We start from the raw sequence: 25,215 nt of genomic DNA, 5'->3' as shown, positions 1-25,215 counted from the left end.
TCCCAGCAAGCACGGGGTTAACAGCCTGATTTAATGTCACACAGATGCAGTAATGTGGCAGGGCTGGGGATGTGAAGGCTCAAGCAGGCTTGCCAGGAGCATACAGGGGAACCCTGTATAAACAGCTGTTTGAGAGACTCCTGTAGCTGTCCAGGGCTGATTGTATTCCGACTGCCTAGTCTCTGGCTATCCCCCACGCCCAGCTCTACCCTAACCCAGTGCCTGATGCCTTTTGCCTTCACCTCCAGTCAGCTGGCCAGGGAGCCTCGTTTTCCCTCCCAGCCTCTCCTCTTCCTGATCCAGCTTACTGCAGAGCAGGGTCTATGACACAAAGCGTTCTGTGCATCTGGCTGGTGATGATAACCAAGGGGCAGCAGCCACCATGCACCTCCTCCTTAGTGAGCAGTGCTTCAGTGGGAGGGCAGGTGGCAGAGAAGAGGAGCTGGAATTCAGAAATCTGAGGCAAGGTTCATGGACATACGAAAGAATAGGGAGGGAGGTCGCAGCAATCGCGGCTTCGCCTGGGCTCATGCATGACACAGAGCAATCCTCCATTTGGTGCACAGATGGAACGAACGTTCCACAGGTAAGGACGGAAATCAACTCCCCTAATTGCTCTCACTCAACGTCCACACCAGCGTCTCCTCCCCAGTACAGTTTAACCACATTATTGCACGCCTCGCCTGCCTTGGGTTTGGGATGCGACAGACCCCAGGGCAGTTTGTCAAGAGATTCTTCATTTTACATGGGCAAAAGAAAAGGTTGCTTTTGATGCGGTGGGAGGCAAAAGCTTGAACAGATGTCTGCCAAGCCAGGAACCGACTGACCGACCGACTCTTGACGTATTTTTTCCTTTCCTAAGATCACATGAGAGCAAATGGTACCCAAAGTCACCTGATCTCATCAATGTTACCCAGATCTACAGTACTTGCATCTTCACAACTCTTGAAAGTTCCTCAAAGAGGCGTGGGAGGGGAAGGAAACTGACCAAGGTGCGAACTCAGCTTTTATCATCCCATGAACAAACAAGTCTGACATTTTAAAAAGCGGGTTTTAAGGGGGAATCCCAGCTTGAGAGGGGCTGTCTGGGGGGACATCTACACTGCGATAAAAGACCTGCGGCACGGGCACGGCTGGCCCAGGTGAGCTGACTCGGGCTCATGGGGCTCTATAAAATGACAGTGTAGACGTTCAAGGTCAGGCTGGAGCCCAGGCTCTGAGATCCTGGGTCTGAACATCTAGGCTGCTATTGTATGGAATACCAGGAGTGGGGGAAGGGGGGTACACGGCAGCCTGGGGGGGGAATGGGGGGCGCATGGCAGACCGGGGAGAATGGGGGGTGCACGGAATACCAGGAGTGGGGGAAGGGGGGTACACGGCAGCCTGGGGGGGGAATGGGGGGCGCATGGCAGACGGGGGGGATGGGGGGGGCACGGGAGGCGGGGGGGGGGGGGGGGGGGCGGGGGGGGGAGGGGGGGGGGAAGGGGTCCGGCTCTCGGTCCCAGCGATGGATGGGCTCGGTGGCTGTGCGATCCAGGCGCAGCCGCCCCTCCAGGCCTCTCGCTCGGCCCGCGGATCCGGGCTCAACATTCCCCCTTCGCCCTGTTGTCCTGCTCCGGGGCCGGGCTCCCCCTCGGGCCGGCCAAGCCAGTGTGGAAGGAGCTCCAGCTCCATCTCCATCTCCATGGCGACGGGGCGGGGCGAGACACGTCCAGAGAGAACCGGGGAGGGCGCAGCCGCTATGCCAGTAATGGGCAGCCGGCGGCGGCCATCTTGGTGCGGGGCAGCACAGTGATGACGTAGGGAGGAGTCCACCATCTTTGTGCGGGGCAAGAGGAGGAGGGGTATGCAACGGGGTCTTTCCCCATTAGCCGCCCCTCGGCAGCCGCCTACGATCGGGCTGCTGGTCGCGTTCCCCCGCACGACGCTTTCAAGGGGTGAGCCGGCGAGAGAAGGGGGAACGACAGAGTGCCCCGCACAAAGATGGCGCCCGCCCGGGAGCGCGTCGCGGGCGTGGAAGGACCCAAAGGGTGGAAGGACCCAACTGGGCCCCACCCACGGGCCTTCGCCTCCGCCTCCCCCTCCCCAGGCGTCCGTGCTCCCTTCCCCCAACCCCACCGTTCACGGCGGCAGGGGCCCGGCCGCTGCCCCTCCCCTCAGGCAGGGATAAGGCGCCCCGTGACGGGCAAAGCGAGCGACAGCCGGAGCCGGCAGCAGGTCAGAGCAGGGAGGGGGGAGCCGCTGAGCCGGGCCCCGCTTCCCCCGGGCTCCCTGGTCACGGGGGGTTGTGGACCCATGGGGGTTACCCCCCCCCCGGGCTTGGACCGGGGGGAGCGCAATTCTGTGGGGCGGAGGTGGGAGGGAAGGTTTGAAAGAGGTGGGGGGGGGAGCTGGGTGTCAGGATGTTGGGGGGAGCCTGGGGGGCGGGGCCCCCACTCCAGGGTGGGGGGCAGGGTCCATTCTGTGGGGTGGAGGTGGGAGGGAGGTTTGAAGGGGGAGCTGAGTGTCAGGATGTGGGGGGCAGCTGGGGGGTGGGTTTGGGGGGATGGGAAGCACGGTTGGCTGGCTGGGTTTGGGGGTTCAGCGTATTGGAGCTGGGGGTATCTGGTGTGGGGCACAAGGGGTGGGATGGGGGGCTAGGCCTACTCCAGCATGGGCCTGGCCTGGGCTGGGTTCCTTGTAACCATTCTTTCAAAGCAGTCTGTGCTTTGAGCGGGAGGAGGGGTGGGAGTTGACCCCCATCAAGAGCCATGCGACTCAGAGGTCTTCCCACCCCCAAATGACTCTAGGGATGCTGGGTTTGTCAGGCCTGCCCTGGGGCTGGTGCATAGTCTCAGCTCTCCCTGCTCAGGAGGTGTCATCTTCAGTTCAGGCAGGACCAACCTGGGCTCATTAAATCTTTAGAGCGTCTTTGCTTCTGCTTTCCGAGAAGACTCCGATAATATCTCCTCAAGCCCTGGTTTTAGTACTACTTCCCGCGCGTGTTTACTTTATGCCAGTTAAATGTTTGCACAGTGCTTTGGAAAACGGGAAGTGCTTCATAAATGATGACCAGGTAACCGGCTTCACACCTCTCTGTATGCTTGTACCCTGTTTTTCTAAAGAACTCTTTTCAGCACACAAGTCATTCTGTCTGCTGAATCTTTACTTGGCAAATGTATATAAATTCTGACAAGGCTTGTATCAACTGACCCTGTAACTGACACAATACCATTGTCTTGCCTAGAGTGAAATTTAAGTTGTGATGTTAAATATGTTGGGCAACATGCTTCTGACATGGTGTAGTCATGATAGTGTGCCTTAACATGTGTTTAAACTTTGAGTTAAAGCGTTCCCCCTAGGGTTCACCCCCTACCAGCTAACACATGTTAAAATACAACTTGTTTTCTGTAGAGTTTTAATGTGTTATCTATCATGACTTCTTTTATTCTAGTGAAGATGAGGCCTGTGTGTGCGTGTGATGCTTGTTTTAACATAAGCCAGGGTCCCTGACCTAAGGAGTTTCATCTTTAAATTAGATATGATAGTGACAAGAAGTTAAGTTGGGGTCCGGAGCGGGGAGGGGAGAAGAGGAAAACAGGGTTATACAGGAATGGTGGCTTTCTTGGGATTTTGTTTATATGCCTTGTTGTTCCTATTTTAACTTGTGTACAAAGCTAGATGATCTGTGTTTTGTGAATGTGTTTGAGATGCTCTGATAGAGGAGGGTCTAGGACAGGAAAGACACTTGTGGGCTTTTGTAACTTTCCTTTGTCCCATAATCTCATTTTTGTGGAATCCTGTTAAAATCACTTGAGGCAATTTAATAAAAGCTTTGAGGTTAATGTTGACTTATGACGTGGAAGGCATGATGATATAACGAACATTGCCAGTGGCAGACCTAAGTTCTTTAAAGGCTATGAGAAAACCCACAATGCAGTGGGGTAGGAGGGAGAATGCGTAGGATGAAGCAATTGCTCCTTCTGTCTGCTCTACATCCCAAAATGGTAAAGAGGCTGGTGTTAAAATGCAGACCATGTGCACTAGCTGTGCTATTATTGAACCAGAAGGTCTCTTGCTTTGCTTCCACTTATGAATTCTTGTAGAACAGGAAAGCTGTCATGCCTTTTCCTCTGTGAGTGACTAATAGGGAGAATCCTCACCACAGATGCTTAATAGTCACCAGCGGCTATGTGCACGTACGCAGGCGTGGATGCACTGTGTCTGTCAGTCGTATCTGAGTGAAGGGCTGGACTCAATCCTTTTGTTGTATTTTGGAGGTTGTAGTTTGCTCTAAGAGAGGAAATACTGGTTTTCTTCAGAATGCACAAACAGGACCTCTAGTGCAGTAACAACCGCTTACATGACAAAAAAATCTTTGTTTTTCCAGACCTTTGGCTTTGTTGGATAATTGAATTTTCTCTGTAAGGGTCAAAGTCTCTAAGGAAAGCTAGAATTTCATTTTGCAATCATAGCAGACTGTTTTTTTTTTTTTTTTTTTATGTAAGTTGGGTGGCTTAGCGGACAGGAATAAGGCCAGTCTGTCGGTCTTAAATCTAAATTGTGACGGAAACTAAATATTCTATGCGGCGGTTTCTCCACAGATCAAGCCACACTAATGTTTGACATACATGTTGCACTTTTCATTTTCTAAGCACTTTACAAATCTTAACTAGCCCTTGCAGCATCCCTGTGAGCAAGTTAGTATGGGTGCTTGTCCCCACTTTACAGTGGTGGGGGAGAACTGGGGTTAGAAGTTGAGTTCTTGGCTCTCAGTTCTGCTGTCAGCCACCAGTCTGGCCTCTCTGTGATTTCGAAGCAGTTTGGCTCAGACTTGGTCTACACTTAGAAGTTCTGTCAGCGTAGCTACGTTATTCTGGGGTGTGAAAAACCCCACCCCCCTGACCAACATGGCTGTGCTGACAAACCCCCCAGTGTGGCTGCAGCTATGTCGATAGGCTGCTGCCGATGTAGCTAAGCCGGTGTTCCTACGCTGACAGACACTCCATCAGTCAATGCAGGCTGCATCTCTGCTAGGGAGCTCTACCAGCCTAGGCTCTAGCATAGACAGCCACAGCCGGAAAAAGAAACTTCCTCGATGGGATTTGGGATCAGAGCTGACCCTGTCTGTCAGGGGATGTCCCCTGAACCCATGGCCCAGGCAAGCACTTTGGCAATGCTTTTCCCCCTCTTCTCCGCAGTGCACCCTGAGGGATGCCCAAGAAGTTCCAGGGCGAGAACACCAAGTCGGCTGCTGCCCGCGCAAGGAAAGCCGAGGCGAAGGCAGCAGCCGATGCCAAGCGGCAGCAGGAGCTGGAAGATGCCCTCTGGAAGGATGAGGACAAACACGTCCTGAGGAAGGAACAGAGGAAGGTAAATGGATGGGTGGTGTGGTGGGAGGGAATGTGTGTGTGTAAGGGAGCCTTGTGGCAAGTCCTTGCATTCACACCTGGGAACCCCAACTTCCCTTGCAGGGGCTGCTCCTGTTCTTCTGTTCCAAGGCTACCATTGAAGCCAGAAGCACTGTCCTGGACTCTTTCAGGAACGGTAGCTAGAGCTCAGTGCTACCCTAGGAACGAACAGAAGCAGAATGTACTGAGGAGATGAATGTTAATGCACAACTCAAAGCTGTGTTAGATGATAGAGCTGCTCCCTCAGGGAAATGGTGAGCGCCCCATTGGAATAATTTAAACTGAACTGGGTAAAGTGCAGAAGAACATATAGGGAATAGTCCTGCAGGAGCCTGGACTACATGGGCCCTAATCTTTTGTCCATCTCCTGCAAATCAAAGAAATATATAATCCACAAAGGATAGCTTCTGTTTGCTAGAAGCTGGGAATAGGCGACAGGTGGTGGATCACTGGATGATCACCTGTTCTGTTCATTCCTCTGGGGCACCTGGCATTGGCCACTGTCAGAAGACAGGATACTGGGCTAGATGGACCTTTGGGCTGACTCAGTCCAACCATTCTTATGATTGCACATGACTTTTTTTCTTGCCTTTTTTTCACACCTTTGTAACATTGGGAAAACTCCTCTTTCCCAGAAAACCAATTAGATTCTAATCCACTTACTGTGCTCTGTATGTAAATCATTTAGCTGTTCGATGGGTGGAACAGTTCAATGTTAACCCCTGGACCGTTCAGACTTGAAGGTTGTGTTGTATGTTGTAGGTCAGGTAAGTTTCCCTCCCATTCCAGTAACATTTTTATTTGACCTACCGTGTCAGTTTGAAGCTATGAAGTTCTCACAATCCCCATGCAAGCCATACACAAGCAAGTGCACATCTTACTACTTCCATGGGTTTCCTAGAAACTTAATTGCCACCATTAACTGCTAGTAGAACTTGCTTTTCTAAAACAGGATTTGGTTACCCTGTTGATATCCTTTCCTAGCCCAGGGAGTCCTGGAAATGAAATGCCCAATGTGTGTAGGTCTGCTCCCACTGTAAACTCCATCAATGGAAGCTAAGCGGGTGTACTGAATATATGGGGCTGGTCTGATCTCTGCTCTAGTTTGCCCATTCATTTACATAAACAAAAACATTAAAGGCCTTTATGCTCCTTTGGAATAATGTATTTTGGCCTCTCCATTGCAAAGTACATGTTACAGCTTCACCATTGTTGCAAAAAAGTAGAGTACTCTCGTTCATTTAGGAACCCTGGATACATTTTTTTTCAAAAGCATCTTTTCTTTTCTTTTTAAAGATTTGGGGTTTTGCTATTTTAATTTTGCTTTCAGCTGAAATGGCTGATCATAGAATCTCAGGGTTGGAAGGGACCTCAGGAGGTACCTAGTCCAACCCCCTGCTCAAAGCAGGACCAATCACCGACTAAATCATCCCAGCCAGGGCTTCGTCAAGCCTGTTCAACAAGTCCCATAGGAATCAGAGTTAAGAGAAAATAGCCACACAAATGGGTTAAGTCTCTTCTGTGGCTCTTAACTCACTGATTGAAAAACTTGTTTTTATTGCATCCTGATGCTTTTTCCGACCTAGTTTAAAAATCCCCTCTTCACCACCTCCACCCCCCCCCAAAATAGCAGTATTGGAAAACGTCGCTCTTGGCTGGGATGCCAGCGCAGAGACTGATTTCTAGGTGTGCCGTCCCAGTGGGGTAGCTCAACTGTCTTTCTGAGTTAGCGCCCAAAGGGGTGTTTATGCCTGGCCATCACTTCTGACAGTGAAAGGCCTGGCGTCTTGCAGCATGGCAGGTGGCCGTCTGGCACCCTTCGTGCTTCAGTAGCATGCCTGCATGCGGTGCCAAACTCTCTCCTGGCCAGCCATTGCTGCCTAGTGGCGTAGAGCCTCGCAGTTGTGTTTACCCTGAGATCAGGCCATAACCAGGTGTGGGGAGCATTGCAGTGGGAAGGCAATAAAGCAGAAGGTCATTGAGCCAGCGGCTTTATTTAAGTTGCATCCAATGTGCAGCACAAGCTGATCACTGGGATGGTGATTCTAAGTTACTGAATTGCAAAGTGGCTGAGCTGGGGCCTCTGTTTCTGCCGTCTTGGCTGAAGCAAAGTACTGGGAAAACCAAGTGAAGGGAACAGTCCCCCGTTGCCGAGGGAGATGGACTAAATGGTTGGTGTTCTAGGCTTCCTCTTGCGACCTGATGAGCTGCTGTGGTGGTCCACCACAGCCAGCTTCCTGTTCAACTCATCATGCAGCGTGGGCCGTTGTGATCATGAGAGTGAGGGTTGGCGCAGATCCGTGCTGGATTAGAGTATGCACAGCAGACTGGGTGGCAGAGTCCTTGTCTGATCAGGTTGGGGGTGCTAGGACCAGTGGCTGGCTGCTGTAGGAATACCTAAGAGTGAATTTCCATTTCTAGTGTCTCTGATCTGGAGATATCAGCTTTTGCTCTTTAATGCCCATCGGTTCATCTCGGGTCTCTTTCCTGCTGTCTTCCATGGCATGCTGCACATTGGGCATCAGAATGAGAAATAAGCCCCATGTGTTTCATGGAGCAAGAGGCTTGAGAAGCCTGTCTATAAACACTTTTTTTTTTTTCCCTGTAAAGAAAATGTTAGCAAGGAATTGTTTGACCTTCTCAAACTTGGGGGCGTTGGCTGCACTCGGCATGTGTAGTTTGCTTTTTCTTTCTCTGCAGACAGAAAATGGTTACTGAAGTAATCATAGCTTAGCGAGCCGCTTGGTTCAGCTTCCCTCTGAAGTCTTAATGCTGCTAATGTACTTTGACTGGGGACGTGGCCATGAGATGCGATCTTCCTCAGCCGAGCTGAGAGCGCGTTAGACAAAATGTAATATTGGAGTCTCTTGGCATTTTTCCCCTCTCCTCTTTTGTCTCCTTTCCTTCACCCTTCGAAACGTCTCTTTGCTGAGCTTAATTTAATCGCGATCTGCGTCACATCTTAATATGTGCAAGCATAGCCTGAAGATGCTGCCCAGGCCGCAGTCTTAGGAAGCCGCTAATCAGTTGTGAAAAATCTAAACGAACGCCTGGCTCCATGAGTATCTGAAATTTGTGGCGGCGTCGACCTTCTGTCTCTCCTTAGGGAGAGCAGACTGTGCACTTTCCACAACTGCAGCATTCTGCTGCAGCTTTAAGATTATCTGTCGCAAATGGGGACATGGGGTAGTATTCGCTATGCACTGGGGTTGTAGTGTGCAGTCACTGCACATAAAACAGACCCCTCGATTTCAAGGCCTGGGCATGCTCCACTAAAATGTCATGTCTTTGCATTTTACTCAGTGGCCTTTGATGGATACTTTGCCCTCCTCTCGCTGCCGTACTCTTGGGGATTCTGGAAATGTCCCATGAAATCCGTGGTGCAGTTGGAAACAGAACCTACATTTCTGGAGTCCCTGTCCAGTGCCTTCACCACAAGGCCTCCTTCCTCTCTCTTATTGTGGCTGTGTGGAGACCTGTCCACTAGGAGCTGGACTGAGACCATCTCTCTTTGGCCTGGTGTACTCCTGAAACGCTTCGCCGGTATAGATCTATTCCAGGGGTGGCCAAACAGCAACTCTTGAACGGTTAAAGTCTGGCTCCCGGAGGGGGCCCCCCTTCCGCCTAATAGACTGGTGGGGAGGAGAGCTCGGGGCTTCTGGCGGGTCTCAAACCTGCCAAGCCCCGGCAGGTGCGCCCGGCTCTCGAGGCGATGAAGATTATCGTATGTGGCTCAGAGTCAGTAAGTTTGACCGCCCCGATATGTTCATCGAGCTAAACCGTCCGTCTCCCTCGTGGTGACGCAGCGTATAAAGGCAAGAGTTCCATTGCTGGTAAAGCTCCTCCCGTGCCCCAAACAGGGTCCGCTAGCTGGGCAAAAAGCCTCTTTTGCCACTATAACTGTCTACGCTGGGGCTTTTTCTGGCCTGGCTTTGTTGGGCGGGGGGGAGGAATCGTGCCCCGATGACATAGTTTTGCTGGCAAAGCTTTGTATGTGTCGCTGAATAGCCATCAGCAGTTAATGACTGAATTGTCTGGGCAGGATTGGGGTAAAACGGAGAATTTATATGGACTCTGATTTTAGGAAGGCAGGTGCCCAAATAGGACTGAAGAATCCATCAAACGTGTTTGGACGGGATGTGCCAAAGGATGGTATCTAGCAGGGGAATAGCCTCCCTCGGTGCAAAAGGGACTTGTGCTGCTCTCAGTTACAGTGCGTGTAGGGGACCGTCTCTAACGGTAAGTCTGCATTGCAGTAAAACACCCCCGGCTGGCCTGGGGCAGCTCACTCAGGCTGTGGGGCTATACAATTGCAGTGTAGACATTCGGGCTGGAGCCTGGGCTCTGGGACTCTCCCCCCTCCTGGGATCTCAGGGCTCAGGCTCCGAATGTCTACACTGCAGTGTTCTAGCTCCAGTCAGCTGACTCGGGCCAGCCCTGGGGGAGGGGGGGCGTTGCAGTGTGGACATGCCCTTAGCACCTTCTTCATTCAGGACCAAAACGACTCTCCCCAAATCTGTCCAGGTGGTGGCAGTAATGTATTACTGCATGGGGCTGGCACAAAGACCCATTACCTCCTGATTTCCTGCACAATAACAAACTTCCTCGGCTAGAAAGAATGAATGACAGCCGTGGGGATAGAATGCTGCAGGGTGTGTTGGGTTTTTGGATTTTAAAACGCCCCTTCTCCCTCCTGTCCCTGGCAGATGCTGACCACCAAAGCCCTTGTGTTGTGAATTAGGATGTAGCGTGCTATTTTCCTCAAGCTGCTGCCTCTCTGAGTCATTTCAGGGTTCAGTGACTCTCTGCACAAAACAATTTGGTGGGCTCGTTTAAGCACTATAGACACAGCCCGTACGGTGGCACCTTAAGATCTGGTCATTAGGAAGTTTAATGTCTAAAAGGCAACATCAAGGCTTGGCTGATCGGCTGGCGCCTGTCATTGGATGACTCACCTGTGGCATTTGTCTTGCTGTGTCTTTAAACCTACAGCGTTTTGAGATGATCTCTGCTAATGGAGAACAGTGTATATATATCCTGGCTTTGCTGCATAACGGAGTGTCTGAGCTAACATCAGGCATCAATTTCTAGTCTCCAGTATTTCTAGCAACAGACCACTTCTTGTCACTCGCCATAGGGGAGTCTGGCTTTTGTGCTCATGCATGAGGGGCAAATCGTACAAACTAGACCCAGGCAGCAGGGCCCAGTGGGTAGGGCACTGAACGGGGACTTGCACCTGGTTTCTGTTCCACTCTGCAGCTGCCCTGCTGTACGACCTTGGGCAAGTCCTGTCTCTGCATCCCTTCCTGTCTTTTGTTGTGTCCATTTCAGATTGAAGCCCTGGGGGTGCAGTTTGTCTCACCATGGCCAGCGCAAGGGAGCCTGGACGTGCAGTTGTCCATAGTATAGATTGTGGTAGTGCCCTTACCCCTCTAAACACCGCTCTGTCCCATGCCTTTCAATCTTGACCTGGCTCCGTACCCTGCCATTCCCGATCAGAAGGCCGGAAATGGAAAGGCCCATTGTGCAAGGTTGGGGTGTAAATGTAGACCAACCAGGTAAAACATGTCTGTTCTACGCCTCTCTTTCGTCCCCCTCCTCGCTCTCCCCTGCCCCCAGCACAAGCCTCCTCATCTAAAAGCCAGCCTGTTGCCTCAGTGCATTACCTTAGCCCCGCCCTGCTAAAGTGTCATGTGTTTTTTCCTCTTGCAATTAACTAAAGTGCAATCTGGCTGTGGAATACCCTTGAATGCTGAAGCAAGGGGTGAGGTGAGTCTGCAGGGAGCTCTGAACAGATCTACCAAGTATTCAGGGAAGAGTCGGCAAATTGACTAAATGTCTAAGGCTCCTATGACACACATAATGTTGCATTTGCTGAAAGCACAAAGCGAATATTCAAAATGCTGTCCAGATTCAGAGGGTTTTTTTTAATACATCTCTTGAGAGAAAATGTTCTGCAAATAAAATTATGCTTGGAGGTATGGAGACACGGCAAAAGGGAAAATGAGCACTAAGTGGTGGTCTTGCATTAATCTCATTTACAACTTTGTACATCCAGCACCGCAAAAATGCGGCTGCTTCTGAGGTGGAGAATAACACATGGCAATGCTGCACCACTGTTGAGTGGGGATAGAAATGGTAGCAAGAAAGCTTCTCCTTCCCCTGTTGGAGGAAGATGCTACTCAGACATCCAGGAGATCTTTTAAATCTGCTCTGTGCTCAGCCAAATGGTGGGCTGCCCCAGCCCTCATTGCAGATATGATTAAAGCTGGCTGTGTGTAGGAAACTCAGCTGTGGTCCTGTGCCATCTTGGGAGAACCATGCATTGTTCTATGGGGAAAAAGATCTTGGCTGTGAGCCGGTCTATCAGTACCCTCACGGGGGTGTCCTCTCTGCTGGGTGGGAGTGCCCTTTGGAGACTGGCCAGACTACCCCTACTCACTCCTCCTAGGTGGAGTGGAGCCTGCTCCTGGGCTCTGGGGAAAGGGGGTGCGTGTGTCTGGGCTGGTGGGGTGCTCCAGAACCCCCAAAATACTCCATGCCAGTACACACGCACACCTGTCTTCATTCCTCCGGCACTTTCCTCTATTTGCGAACTTGACATATGGTAACCCTACAGGGGCAGGGTGAAAAAATGAGAATCGACTAGAAGACCAGAGGGGCAAAATTGTCCCCTAAGATGTGCCCAGTTGGCATGTGACATACCCAGACTGAGACGCCCAACGAAAGCATAACTGAATCAGGAACTGGGTTGTAGTAGGGGTTTCTTTAACTCACTGCTCTTGGGGGAATCTCTTTTGTTGTCTGTATTGTTAGACACTTGCTGACCGGTATTTTGCAATAATAAATTACCAGAGTAATTGAAACTGGCGTGATTATATTGTGTTGTTTTGAGAAATAAAATAGGCAGAATTTTGCAGACTTTTAAAATATTGTGGGCAGAACTTTTAATTTTTTGGTGCAGAATTCCTCCGGGAGTGATAGCTGTCCTCTCAGCAAGGGGAGGGGCCGTTTAAAGGGATTCAAATAGTGTTTTGACTGGTCTTCCACTTACTGGCCGCTTCACGCTGTGCTTCAGCTAAAGGCAGCTTTGAAGTGCCAGGAAAGCCATTACCTGCCATGGGTGACCTATGTAGCCAGCTGCCTGGAATCCCTTTTACACTCTCCCTCCACAGCGCGTGTCTGGAAGTGGAAGTACCACGCTGTGTCCCTCCACTTCTCTCTCTGCTTCGCAGGCCTCTTCAAATGTCAGGCTTCAGGAGGTCTCTCCTGTTAGCTTCTGCACCCCAGTTGGAATGGAGGGAATCCGTGGCCACCTCTTTTCAAAGAGAACAGGCTTATTGTGAGAGCCAGCAAATTAAAGGTCTGTGCATTTAAGACCTCTTTCCGGTGATGGATACAGTCATGTGTTAGAAGGGTACAGATGTCTCCCAAAGCTCTGCTGGCATCGGACTCCTCGGACGCTCCTGGTCATATTAGTCTGAATCTTGGGGTACAGGTTGGCCCCTCTGTACACTGATCTCCTCCTCCTGTAGTGTTATCGCAGGCAGGCAAGTTTTGGTTAAATGGACTGTTAAACCGATGGAGTAATTAGGCCCCACGTCCGGGTGCTGAGGCGGATGCTCGCCGCAGCTACAGGAGCGGCACTGAGCTTGGGGGTGAGTGAGAAATGAAGGGGGAGTGGGGTCTGGTGGCAAGAGCGCAAGAGGACTAGGAGATCTAGGCTCAGGCCTAAGTGCTAATTCCAGCTTTGCCACTGACTTGCTGTGACTTCCATCAAGTCCTGAGACCTTTACCTCTGTTTTTCCCCCCCATCTGTAAAATGGATCTACGTTGGGGGTTTTGAGGGCTGATCAATCTGACCGACGTGGAGAACCTCAAAGGCCCATATGCACGCTCAGTATTCTTATTCCAGCTTGCTTATACGCCCCCCCTCCTGACCGTATCCGACTTGGCATTGCCTAGTTCTTCTGCTCTGTGAGAAGTAACGACTTTGCCCTTCCAGCAGAGATCTCTGTGGTGTGCCTCCGAGTCTCCCGCGAAGAGGTTGATTGGGAGCACAGCCACTTCATTTGACCATTGCTCAGAGCCACACGGCTGTGACCTTTCTCCCTCCATCTAGGAGGAGGGAATTCATTGTGAAAGTTAATGAGTCGGTTCTCGCTTGGCCAGTTCTTTGCAAGGCTGGAAATTTTATTTTGAATCGCTAGAAAGGCGTGTGAGCGGAATGTCCGGCCAAGGAAATTTTCCTTTCCTGTGCCCTCTTGACTCTGATGTTGTTGGGGGTTTCTCTTCCAGCTGGCTGCTTGCTTTGCTTGTATGTTTCACTTACAAAAACTGGAATGTCCCTTTCATTAGAGCACTCCTGCTGATTCATTGCGGTGATACACACAACTAGGAGTTACTTCTGACTCAACCTGATGAAGGAATTTAAATACTTTCTTAAGGAGCTCCTGTGAGTCCAAAACAGAAATATAAATTGTACATTGTCTCTAATGTAAGAAAAGCCCCCTCAATGGAAATGAGACAGCCCCATAACTATTTAAACACTCATTCTTGGCATGGAATTTCAGCTGTTGCCAATCTGTAGAGACCTCTTCCATAAAGGCTCCTTCCCCTGAACGACTGACCTCTGCGCTGTCAGCCCATTAAGGAAATTGACATTTGTACACTCAGGAACTTGCTGTGAATTGGTTAAACGCTGGTCCTCATGTGCCCGCAAGCCTTATTACTCAGCCGCCCGTGATTCAATTCCTGCTGTTGCTGCAGACTTCCCGGCGCTGCAACAGGGTCTTCCAGCTTTGAACCCTACTAAAGGCCCAGAGCAGGGTGGAAAGCCAAGTGCTGATAGTGAAATCTGATCGTGTATATTTTGCATGCCTTGTGACAAATTAGTAATGATTTGGGCTTGATTACTTTCTGGAAGTGGAGCCTCTCAGTTGTAAACATTAGAGAGCAGGGAGTAGTGTTGGCTAGTGGTCAGAGCAAGGAACTAGGAGTCGGGATTCCTGGGGTCTGTCCACTTAGCTACTAACTTGCAGCATGAGCTGGAGGGAAGAGAGCACAAGTTGCTTCCCTTCTCTGCCTCATTTTCCCCATCCTGTAAAATGAAGTGGGCCACTTATTACTCGAGGATCCTATTTTGAAAAGGACTATAGGAATGCAGAGAGACCAGTGGAGTCGCAGTGTAGAAACCCGTGGCAGAGCTAGCTGTCTTGTAGAACAAGTTACCCTACTAGCAAAGGGAATAAAACATACGTTTTCTCTAACTACAAATAATGTTTCTGTCCTGAAATGTCGGGGTTCCCTCCCTCAGCTCATTAGCACTTGTATATCCGCTCCTTATCCGCCTCTTGAATTATTCATACCTACAGCCAGGCTGGTAGTATCGCAAAGGTGCTTACTGGGCCAGGGATTTCTTTTGGTTACCTTGTTCAGTCACACTTGCGCATCAGAGAGAGGACAAAGCGGTCTGAGAATAGTTTCGCTTTACAGTAATCCGTGTTCTAGACACACAACACCAGTATCATGAATACTCTGCTGGTTCTCCTGTGTTCACTATAGGTCTAATTAAATTACTTACGCACGCTCTCAGGTGGCTGTTGTGGTCAGTGATTTCTTCTGCCTCTGGTGGCACTGTAAGACGGTGGTTCCGAAGATGTGATATTGATGGGGAGCAGAGGGAACCCTTGAGTGGTCGTTTAGGCAGGCGGCAGAGAGCACACAGGGCTAAGGCTGCCACTGACGACTGCTGTATATAACCTGCGTTGTCCTGCCATGGACCCACCTGTCCCTTCTTGGTACGTGACGTAGTGTTCGAGGTGGCTCCGGCAACGGTTCTGCCAACCCTAATCCATGCTCTTGGACCTTCGCCTAGATGAGGGGTGCGTCTGACCAGGCTCTGCTCCCCGAGCCTCTGCGTGAAAATATTGTTGAGAGACCTTGGAGCTGGTGCATGTGCAATGAAGAGCTAGGAAAGAACAAACACAAGTTGCATCACCTCTTAAGCGGGCGTGCCACTAGAGTCTGCGGTCTCTCGTGATACCATTGCTGTATCTGCAGCCCTGCCCAGTTAGCTTTAAGAGGAGCAAACGTCTGTCGCTCCGCTTTTATTAGCAAGCGCATGAAATGGAATTGCAGCACTGGCCGAGTCGGTCTATTTCATGCTCAGCAAATCTGTGTCAAATGGGGAGTATGCGTGGCTCTTCTTTATTCAGAGCAAATACCGGGATGAATCTCTCATCTTCGTGGTTTCTCCAGATACACTAACCTTTTAAAAGTGAATGGAAGGCTGTGAACAGTTTGAAACAGATTCTAGCAGGCTAGTCAGGACTCCCAGTGTGAGTCAGCTGTCTAACAGAGCTGCCTTACCCCGGAGAAGTGGAAAGATGCAACGGGAGACTTCTGTCTGTGGTTACTTGCTCAGCTAGGCTTAGGAAGTGCTGTGGGGGGAAAACTTCAGTGAGTGGCATTGCAATCCGGCACATAGGGTAGCAGTACCTCTCAGGTTTGGCCCCGCAGCTCCTCTGTCATGGTGGAGGGGCCATGGGGCCAAATTTCAGTGAGTGGTGCTGTGACCCCCACCTGCCACAGGGTTTGAGGCCCCCTCAAATGGAGGGCCTGGGGTAAACCATCCCTTTTTGCCCCCCCTTGCCTCCAGGCTGCCTTGTTGAGAGAGACACAAGCACCAGGACGGGGGGCGTTGAGAGATGCATTTCATACGGGACCTGCTCATCAAACTGTTCCCTGCAATTAGAGAAAGTGCCAGATTGCTTGTGGATTTGACAAAGAAACGGCAGCTGTAGCAAAGCAGGATGAGGGCTGCTGGATGCAGCCCAACGCTGTCCGTTCTCACAGCTGTGGCCTGGAAGCGTGGCTTTGGATGCGCTGTGGTTCACCGACAAACTGCTGTTTCAGGATGGAGAGCTCCACTTGTGTTTAACGGTGACCATATGTGGGGGCTTTTAAATCCAACTGCAAGTAAGATCTCCTACAGCGGAGAACATCAATGTGTAATAGACTCTTCATAGCGTAATCTGAATTTGTAATGAGGGCTTTAAAATCCTCCGTTGTGGCAGGGCCAGGCTTCAGCTTCATAGTAAGCAGTTGGTACTTGTAGGAAAAGTTACTTAAGATTTTTAAAGCTTTAAAAAAAAAAAAAAAAAAAAACCACAAAACCCCCCATAAAGCAGCCCTGCAGTGAATTCTTCTAGCTGCCCAGAAATACAGGGGTTTGGGCAGGGAAAATCCCCTACAGGAGGGTGTGTTGAATGGGACTTGCACGAGAGCAGGCAAGAATTGAAGAGATTTGAGCTTGCAGAGGAAAGGGCAGTATCAGGGCCAGAGAGAACAAAGTGTAGTGACAGCAGAAATAGTACCTTTGTGACACACCTACTGCCACAGCCCTTCTTAGCCGTGTCCACTCTGCGGTGGTGCGGTACCAGGAGAGCGGGATTTCATTCTGTCATCTGTTAATGGGCTAAATGCTGATGGGTGAATCTGTTCTTGCATCACAGCCAGTGGAAAAACAATGAATGGCTTTTGGTTTTGGTTGTTCACCCTGAACTTAAAGCAGGGGTCGGCAACCTTTCAGAAGTGGTATGCTGAGCCTTCATTTAGTCACTCTGATTTAAGGTTTCGCGTGCCAGTATTACATTTTAATGTTTTTAGAAGGTCTCTTTCTATAAGTCTGTAATATATAACTAAACTATTGTTGTATGGAAAGTAAACAAGGTTTTTAAAATGTTTAAGAATCATTTAAAATTAAATTTAAAATGCAGAGACCCCGGACCGGTGGCCAGGACCCAGGCAGTGAGAGTGCCACTGAAAATCCGCTCGCGTGCCACCTTCGGCACGCATGCCATAGGTTGCCTACCCCTGACTTAAAGCATTAATGCAAATGACCTGGAAAGACCCTTCTATCTGTGACGCTCTACCCTCTTTAATGGAGTCTGAAGAACCTGCTCATCTAAGGCGGTTGATCAAATAAGATCAAGAAACTGAATGGAGAGAGGCAATGTAAAGCAAGTGGGCTCCTCCAGCTCTTGTGGGAGCCAGGGAACCTACTTAATGTGTTATGAGGTGACTCATGCTGGGACAGGCCAGGACTGGCTGAGCCAAATGCTAGAACAACGTCATGTCATCTCCAAAGGCATCGGAACAAAGCACTTAGTGAGCAAGAATTTGCAGCCTGCCAATTGTAATAAACTTCATCCCCATAGTGGCTTTTTTCCATCCTGGATCGGAGCGGCTCTAAATCTGAGGTATGCTAGTAGGCTACTTCCCAGCCTGGATTGAAAGGCTTATCTGTATTGCATCAGACTGATACGGTGGCTCCTGGGGCACATTTTATATCGCTGTCTGTCTGATCTGAAGCTCCTTAAGTTCCCAAGCTGAGGAATGGCTTAATGAAAATTGTTTTTCCAAAGTAGCTCTAAAACCCAGCCGTATTTACAGTCTCTAAAGTGGGCATACATAATCCCATACTCCTTAAACACAGTGAACAAGGCAGGGTGCATTACTGCTTCAGTTGTTCTACTCCGCAGCTGCCTTTCACAGCAAAACCCATGATTAGTTAGCTGTACCGTCCCCGTGAATAATGGATGAGACCCATAATTAAGAGTGGCCACGGAACTAACCGAAGTACTGGGCTGCTATTTGGGAGTGGAGTCGCTTTGTGACCCTAGCAGACAAAATCAAGCTGGACAGAATGACGGTGCTGTTGGCTGTGAAACTCTCTGGGGCTTTGACTCCACTATGAAGATAAAACTCAAAAGCTGCTAAAGTCTTAGTGTCTAATTGCACTATTGTCTCCTAGCGGCGCCTTCGCCAGCAAAACGGAGGTTCAATGTCTTGAGTGAAATTGGCAGTGTTTCTTGCTTAAGGACTACAATAATTGCTTCAGTTTAGAGATTCAGATTAGCCTTTTTATTCTCTCTTAAAAAAGGAGAACGCCGAGAAACTGCTCAGCCTTTTGATCTGAATGTCAGGACTTCTGAACTTTCAAACTCTGACCCTTTCACTCTTATTAAAATTAACAGTGGGAAAACTTATCCTGATTGTTAACGGTCTTGGTCGGCATCTCTCTCCTCCATTGACGGGTTATATTTCACCACGCTGACATCACAGTGAACCAGTTCACGATTACAGATGAAGGGGGGGGGGGGGAATTGGCAATCGCACGGGGAGTGTGAAATTACCTCATCTAATTACTATTTTGAGATGGGCTTTGAAATCCCAGCATGATGGGCAAAATTCCTGGCCCACTTTTTGTGAGGTAGCCTGGGGAAGGGGCCTAGAATATGAGTCTAGCAGGGCTTAAGTGAACTCTGCTGCAAACACTGGTGGGGACCCCATGTGCCGGCCCATGTTGCATGTCCCCTTATTCTCATGACTGGATGGGCTGAATGAACTCTGTCCCTCCTGGGCAGCCAGCAGGGGTCGTTGTTATGGTGATTTAGCAGCAGTTGATGGGAGACCAGAGTTTGAAACTAAAAGGTTACTGAGCAAACATAAAAGCAGCAGTGTGATAAAGAGATGCCTTAACACCCCTCCCCTCCGGTCCCTTGCACTGGGGGTGATGCACTATTGTAATCCTCTCTCTAGTGGAAAGGCTGGGTACCTTTGTGTTCCCATGTTTTATTACTTGTCCTAAATGCAGACCGGCGCCAATCTCCTTCGGCCTGGTGTTCCTCCTCCAAATGCAGCGTGTGCTTATGGCATGCTGCCCTAGCAACTAAGGGGGTCTCTGGATATAAACAAGGGATCTCTCATGTTCCTGCATGTAGTAGCAGAGCTACCAAGTCTCGCTCATGTTCTGGCTTCGCTCTAAAGCCGTTCTTGAGCATCTTGCTCTGAGTGGAAGAGGTTCTGGGAAGATGACTCCATTGTCCATGATTGGTGGCTCTGGTGTATGATATTGGAGGTGAGGGGCAGGGAGAGCAGGTGGGCTGAGACTATGAAGAAGCTAGATGCCCATCTCCATACAAGTCACTTTCTCTCCGGTCCTAGCAGGAGGGTGGACTTGATTGAATCAAAATGTGTCTCTTCCATCTGTCTCCTGTGATCCTAAGTTGCTATAAAGTGGCTGATTTGATGGTGGAAGTGGGCATTGTGGGACAAGAGGCCTGGGGCAGGAAGTGACCTCACATTGTCTCTCCCTTCCAGGAGGAGAGGGAGAAGCGCCGTCTGGAGCAGCTGGAGCGCAAGAAGGAGATGCAGCGCCTGCTGGAAGAGGAAGATGCGAAGCTGAAAGGGAAGTTACCGAAACCAATCACCCCAGGCAAGATCACCAGGGCTCAGATTGAAGAGACCATCCGGAAAGACCAGCAACAGAAGGAGAACGGAGATGAAGGTTTGCTGCTTCTCCATCATTATACCACTGAATGTCCCCTACTAGCACAAGGGTTTGGTATGCCTCACAGGCGGGCTGCTCAGGCCCCATGAGCTCCCCAGAGAGCAAGCCACATCTGTCTGATTTGGCAAAGTGCAAGATGTCCTGAGGACTAGAGAACCCTGACTTCCCATGTCCCAATGATGCACCCTTGTTGCATCCCTGCTAGGGACTCCTAGCTGCTGTGTCTAACTGGTCCCAGTATCTCCAAGCCCCAGAGAGAGAGGAGAGGTTCCGATCCTAGGAGGCTAAACTAGCATTTCACTCTAAGTTGCTGTTGTGTCACTCTGGACACCAGACTTGTTTAAAGCTTCAGGTATTGGCCTTCTTCCGAGTGCCAGCCAAATGAATACTCCTGCCCCGGCGTGTCCGTACCTCTCAAAGGCTTCATCTAGCTGCGAGCTGAATTTTTTTTCCCTTCCTATTCCAGTGGAGAAGCAGAAGAGCCACCTGGATGTTCCCTTGGAGGAAAACATCAACAGAAGAGTGTTGGAGGAAGGCACGGTGGAAGCCAGAACCATTGAAGATGCCATTGCAGTCCTCAGGTATTTGGCCATAGCTTCATGGTGCTTCCCTTGGAAAGGGACTGGTTTCCTTAGAGATTCCCCAGAAGCAGCCCTGCCCTGGAGGTGGCAGCCCAGGCACTTTTGGGTGTTTTACCACTAAAAAATGTAGCTATCCACCTCTGATGCAGCAAGAACAAGGCAAATCCATCAGCCTCCTGCTGCACAGCCTCTAATCCCTGCCTAAAAAGCGAAACTTCCTGAAAGCGCGTAGTGGGTCACCACCGAGGATGCCAAATTCAGGACGAACTGCTGAGAAATGGGGCAAACGCAACCCAAAACTGGTGGTTAATCTTTTATAAGATATACCAAACAGCCACAAAATAAACTCCTGTTTCACCACACTGGCTAACAAGAAAACAGAGAGGCAGTTTCCTCAGGCATTCCGGTTCTTGTGTCGCCACCAATAGCACTGGGTTCAGAGATGAATGGTGCTTTACAACCAGTCTTATCAAATAATAGGTTCTTCTGATCCCAAAGGACCAGCCACACACCCAAGTCAATATAGAACGTAGATCTTATCCAAAAATCACGCTGATGCCAATCCTTTAGTATCTAAAATCTAAAGGTTTATTTATAAAAAGCGAGAGGAAAAAGGTGAGAGTTAAAATTGGTGAAATGAAATCAATTACATCCAGTAATGGGAAAGTTCTTGGTTCAGGCTTGTAGCAGTGATGGAATAAACTGCTGGCTTAAGTCAAGTCTCTGGAGTACATCCACAGCTTGGATGGGTCCTTCGTCCTTTGTTCAGAGCTGCGGTTTGTAGCAAAGTTCCTCTAGAGGTAAGAAGCAGGATTGAAGACAGTGGAGATGTTTCCAGGGCCTTTTATAGCTTTGTGCCCTGTGGAGGGCATCCCGTTCTTACTGTGGAAAACTACACCAGCAAGATGGAGTTTGGAGTTACATGGGCAAGTCCCATGTCCATGCATTTTGCCTAGTCACAGCAGGAAATTTCATTAAGTGGAGATGGGCGTCTCCCATGGTCCTTTGCCTGTTAAATGTTCTTTCGATGGGCCACTCCATTTGAATAGTCCCCTCCAAGATGTGCTGGGTGCTACCTTCTGGGCGGTACCCCAGGAGCCAACATTTGAAATCCAGGTATAGAGCCAATACTTACAATGTCACATACAAAAATGATACATGCATACAGATAGCATAATCATAACCAGACAATCATAACCTTTTCAACCTCACTCAACAAGATTTGCTGCAGATATATAACAGTGGTTGCAACAACGGTCTATATAGTCGTATTTTAATCAGGTAACGTCACACACAGTCAGTCAGAATAACGAAGGGGGAGCATCATTGCTTTTTCTGTTTGTCCTTGGAGGTATTTGGTTTGCTGCATTTACAAATGGGGCTAAGGCCTCCTTTTGAAACTCCCCTGGGATCAGAAAAGCCAGCTGTCCTCTTTCTGCTTCCAGTGTCCTCCTGAACTCTGCCAACCATCCTGTTTGATGCGGGAGGCTTTCCCGGCGCGCTATCTACTGTTCTGCGCAGGGGTTAGAGCTGGTGTGTCTGAGTGGACAGACTGGAGATGCCTGGGGAGCAGAGCTGGCATGTGCCTTTCCAGCACCACTCTTCTGACTGAAGCATCCTCCAGACACTGTCACTGCTAAGGACACTCAGCCCTAGATGACGTGGTTAGAACTGGAACTGGCCAATGATCTAGCCCAGCCTCTGACCGGGATAGGGTTCTTCCCAAGGGCCTGGGCTGAGCTGGTGCCAGCTAGAAGCGACTGAGGTTCTTATTTCCAATATTCTTCTCCCAACAGCGTTGCTGACGACCTGGACCGTCACCCAGAGCGCCGGATGAAAGCTGCCTTTGCCACATTTGAAGAGATCAACCTGCCACGCCTGAAGCAGGAGAACCCCAACATGCGCCTCTCCCAGCTCAAGCAGCTCCTCAAGAAGGAGTGGATGAGGTCCCCAGACAACCCAATGAACCAGAGGCACATGACCTACAACAGCCAAAAATAGAACTGGAAAGAAACCAGCCCATTCCCCCGAGGCCAGGGCTGAGACCTAGGGCTTCCTTCAAACACGTAAGAAAACCAAGCCACCCAAGGAACCTTGCTTCATTTATTCCCCCACCCCCGCTCCATCTCTTTTGTGCCCTCTTGTTGGACTCCTAATTAAACGTGAGGCTTCCTGATCCAAACAGATGCGTGCGGCTCTTCTCGGGGCGCCCCAGGGAGCCTGGCTCCCCGATCTTGGCTGGAGCCTTGCCTGCTGCAGATGTTCTGAAACTGTCCGTTGCATACAGACCTCTCCAGAGCAGCCCCTTGTTTTATATCCTTGGGCAGCTGGGCCCACGCAACCCAGATGGATTAACTCAGTCTTTAACTTTTAAAATCGTGGTCGTCAGTTTAGAAAGGTCACTCCTGCCCACCCTGGAGCGCTGAGAGTATTGTACCAAATGGGGCACTGCCACACGGGCATTCCCATGGCCCTCCATGACTGTCTAGACACCTGAGCTGCCTCGCACCACGTTTAACCCCCATTCAAACTGAAGTGTCCTCTTTTTATCCCTGTCTCTGCTGGAGCTGCCCTAAGACCACCTTTGCAATGCAGAGCTGGTGACCCGTGGCAAGAGAACAGGGTGAAGAAGGCAGGTCGAGCAGCACTAGATTGTTCTGGGAGGAGGTAATGGGCTAGGAGTGGGTTTAACCCTAAGTGCTAGGCCACTATCCTGCCTGCTGCTGCTCCCTCGGTGTCAGTCAGTGACCCAGCGCGGGGGGAAGTGGAATCGAGGCTGTGGACAGGATTAGCGGGAACTCTTCCACTGCAGCCACTTGTCGTTCTCTGCCCTCCCTTCCATCTCCAAGGGAAAAGCAAAGGATCAGTGCAGCATGTAAGGTGCTATCGCTTCTCCACGCAGCTTTCCCCACGGCCCGTGTGCGGGAATCCTAGGGCTTCGCAGCGGGAGATCAGAACGGGACTTCAGAGAACGCTCCGCATGAAGAGCAGGCTGGCGCCTGGGGTGCGTTTTGCCCCTCGCAAGGGGAATGTGGATCTTGTACCACGGCAACTAACGCAAGGGGTCACAATGACTTTCTCCCACCTTCTGCGTGAAGGCAGCAGTTCGACACCCTGCTCTGCGTTGCTCCAGCCCTTTAAACGCTGCTCGCTGGCCCAGTCAGCAGTGCCGTTGTGTTTTGTGAATAGTCCTAACCCTCTCCCTTCTGCACGAGTGGAGCTAGGGAATCAAATATCCACCGTGAAACACCAGGCTGCGAATTCCCCTGCGAGCCGTGCAGTGCTCCTGGGAACACCAGCAGCCCAGCACCAAGGGGCTAACATGGAATTCTAGCCCTCACATTACACATACAATGCTTACCTCCTCCCCCCCGTCCTGCCACCCTGTGCTCTAACCCCCTCCTTCTGAAATTAAAACCTACCGAGGTAGGTCCAAGGCCATCACCCTGACTTTGCGCTTAGGCTCTAGGATTGCAATCAACTCTAGCCCCTCACCTGTGCATCGTCTCTGCCATGTCAGGCCTAGGCTGCTGTCATCTGGCATTTAATCCTAACCCGCTAGCTGGGTGAACGAGGAGACCGTGCTCCGCTGGCGCTGACATTCTTTGTAAAGCTGCTCCGTGAGCCAGCTCATAACCCTGACTTCCATCGCCCCCTACCCCAAGGCACTAGCCTGTAGGCAGCCTCCCCAAACTTCTTTGGGTAAAAGTCTGCCTGCCGTGGATGGAAATCTGACTCCACAGGTCAGGTTTAGGGCTGGCCTCCACTGCAGTAGGAAGAGGTGGGGAGGTTTTCTGTGGAGTCCCTCGTTGCCAGACCACAGCGGTGGGGGTTTCCTTTAATGGCAGTAAACACAGAGAAGAAGCTCCCCACCCACTGCACTGATTGGGGGTGGCCTAACCGTGCCCACTTGCTGTTGCGTTTGAAGTGGCTGCTCATGCACTGTGGTAGCTCTGGTTGGAGCTCGGTGAGACAGTCGGGTTTGCATTGAAAACCCTTTTCGATGTGGCTCCCCTCTTGCTTTGGCTTCATATCCAGCCAGGTATTCCCATCAACCTTTGCCCTCTTCACACCCTACTCAGACTTGCTTCAGAAACCGAGGATGACCCAAACCATCCTGCCCCTTCCACTATCCCCAAGAGTTCAAAGAAATCCAGCTGGCACAAGGACTGGGAGAAATACAAGATTGCGTCTTTCCCTCCTTTTAGTGTGAAAAGCTCCTGTTTTTGTTTTAATCTAATATTAAAAATGGAAATCCCAACCTGTAAACTATGGAAGAAATAAAGCCTTTGAATCATGCTGGCATATCTTCCCCCTTCCCTTCCTTTGTATGTATCTGTTCCAACTCAGCTCACCAGTCAACACTGACCACTTCCTGCCTGGATTCTTTTTGGGCCAAGCACAATTGAAATTCTCTTGTCTTATTCCTCTGTCTTCCAAGTGCCATCCAGGGCTTGCACCACTGCATTCCATCAATTGAGATTGGTCCTTGGGGGGGAAAAAAGGGGGGAGCTGAAGTGGTTTGAAATCTCCCTTAAGTGTGCCCAAAGATGTTTCTCTGTTTAATGAGCCTTCTCTTAGGGCTACATTCAGGGGGAAGTTTAGAGCCTCCCCACCAGCACTTGCATGGCACAGATCAAATATGAAGCTTTTGGTTCCTATTTCAGCAGCTGTTCATGGGCTACTGCTGTGAGCTTTACCAGCAAAGCATGAGTTGCTTTCTGAGGGCCAGAGAGAAATGGCCGTTTGACCGTCCGCCCCTGGAGGGGCTACCCAGGATGGGGAAATAGGAGAGAGGCTCATGCATTTACACCCTTCGCTCGAGGTTTAGCTTCCAATGCAGCTTTGGTTACAAATTAAAATGAGTTTTTGTTTTCAAGTCGGGCCC

General features: G+C 50.3%; 1 protein-coding gene across 2 annotated transcripts; it reads left to right on the top strand.

Annotated features, from left to right (window-relative positions):
- The first annotated feature begins 2,058 nt into the window (after nt 1–2,058).
- Nucleotides 2,059–24,632, top strand: CCDC124 (coiled-coil domain containing 124). 2 transcript variants are annotated; one of them, XM_034755269.1, is made up of 5 exons: nt 2,059–2,217; nt 5,181–5,352; nt 19,557–19,743; nt 20,213–20,327; nt 22,124–24,632. In XM_034755269.1, exons 2-5 carry the CDS (start codon nt 5,194–5,196, stop codon nt 22,326–22,328), a joined length of 666 nt encoding a protein of 221 aa, XP_034611160.1. In that variant the 5' UTR covers nt 2,059–2,217; nt 5,181–5,193; the 3' UTR covers nt 22,329–24,632. The 2 variants fall into 2 exon arrangements, with proteins under 2 accessions (XP_034611160.1, XP_034611161.1); XM_034755270.1 differs by lacking the exon at nt 2,059–2,217 and adding an exon at nt 3,010–3,055.
- The last annotated feature ends 583 nt before the right edge of the window (nt 24,633–25,215 follow it).

This window comes from Trachemys scripta, chromosome 22 (assembly GCF_013100865.1).
Source record: "Trachemys scripta elegans isolate TJP31775 chromosome 22, CAS_Tse_1.0, whole genome shotgun sequence".
Taxonomy (NCBI): Eukaryota; Metazoa; Chordata; order Testudines; family Emydidae; genus Trachemys; species Trachemys scripta.
Note: the sequence above shows the minus strand (reverse complement) of the source record. Positions and strands in the feature narration are given on the sequence as shown.

Excerpts from the sequence above, each read along its gene's own strand:
- CCDC124 (XM_034755269.1), top strand. The coding sequence starts at position 5,194 with ATGCCCAAGAAGTTCCAGGGCGAGAACACCAAGTCGGCTGCTGCCCGC. Across the intron at positions 19,744-20,212 it reads GAAGGAGAACGGAGATGAAG|TGGAGAAGCAGAAGAGCCAC; the intron begins GTTTGCTGCTTC and ends TTCCTATTCCAG. Across the intron at positions 20,328-22,123 it reads GATGCCATTGCAGTCCTCAG|CGTTGCTGACGACCTGGACC; the intron begins GTATTTGGCCAT and ends TTCTCCCAACAG.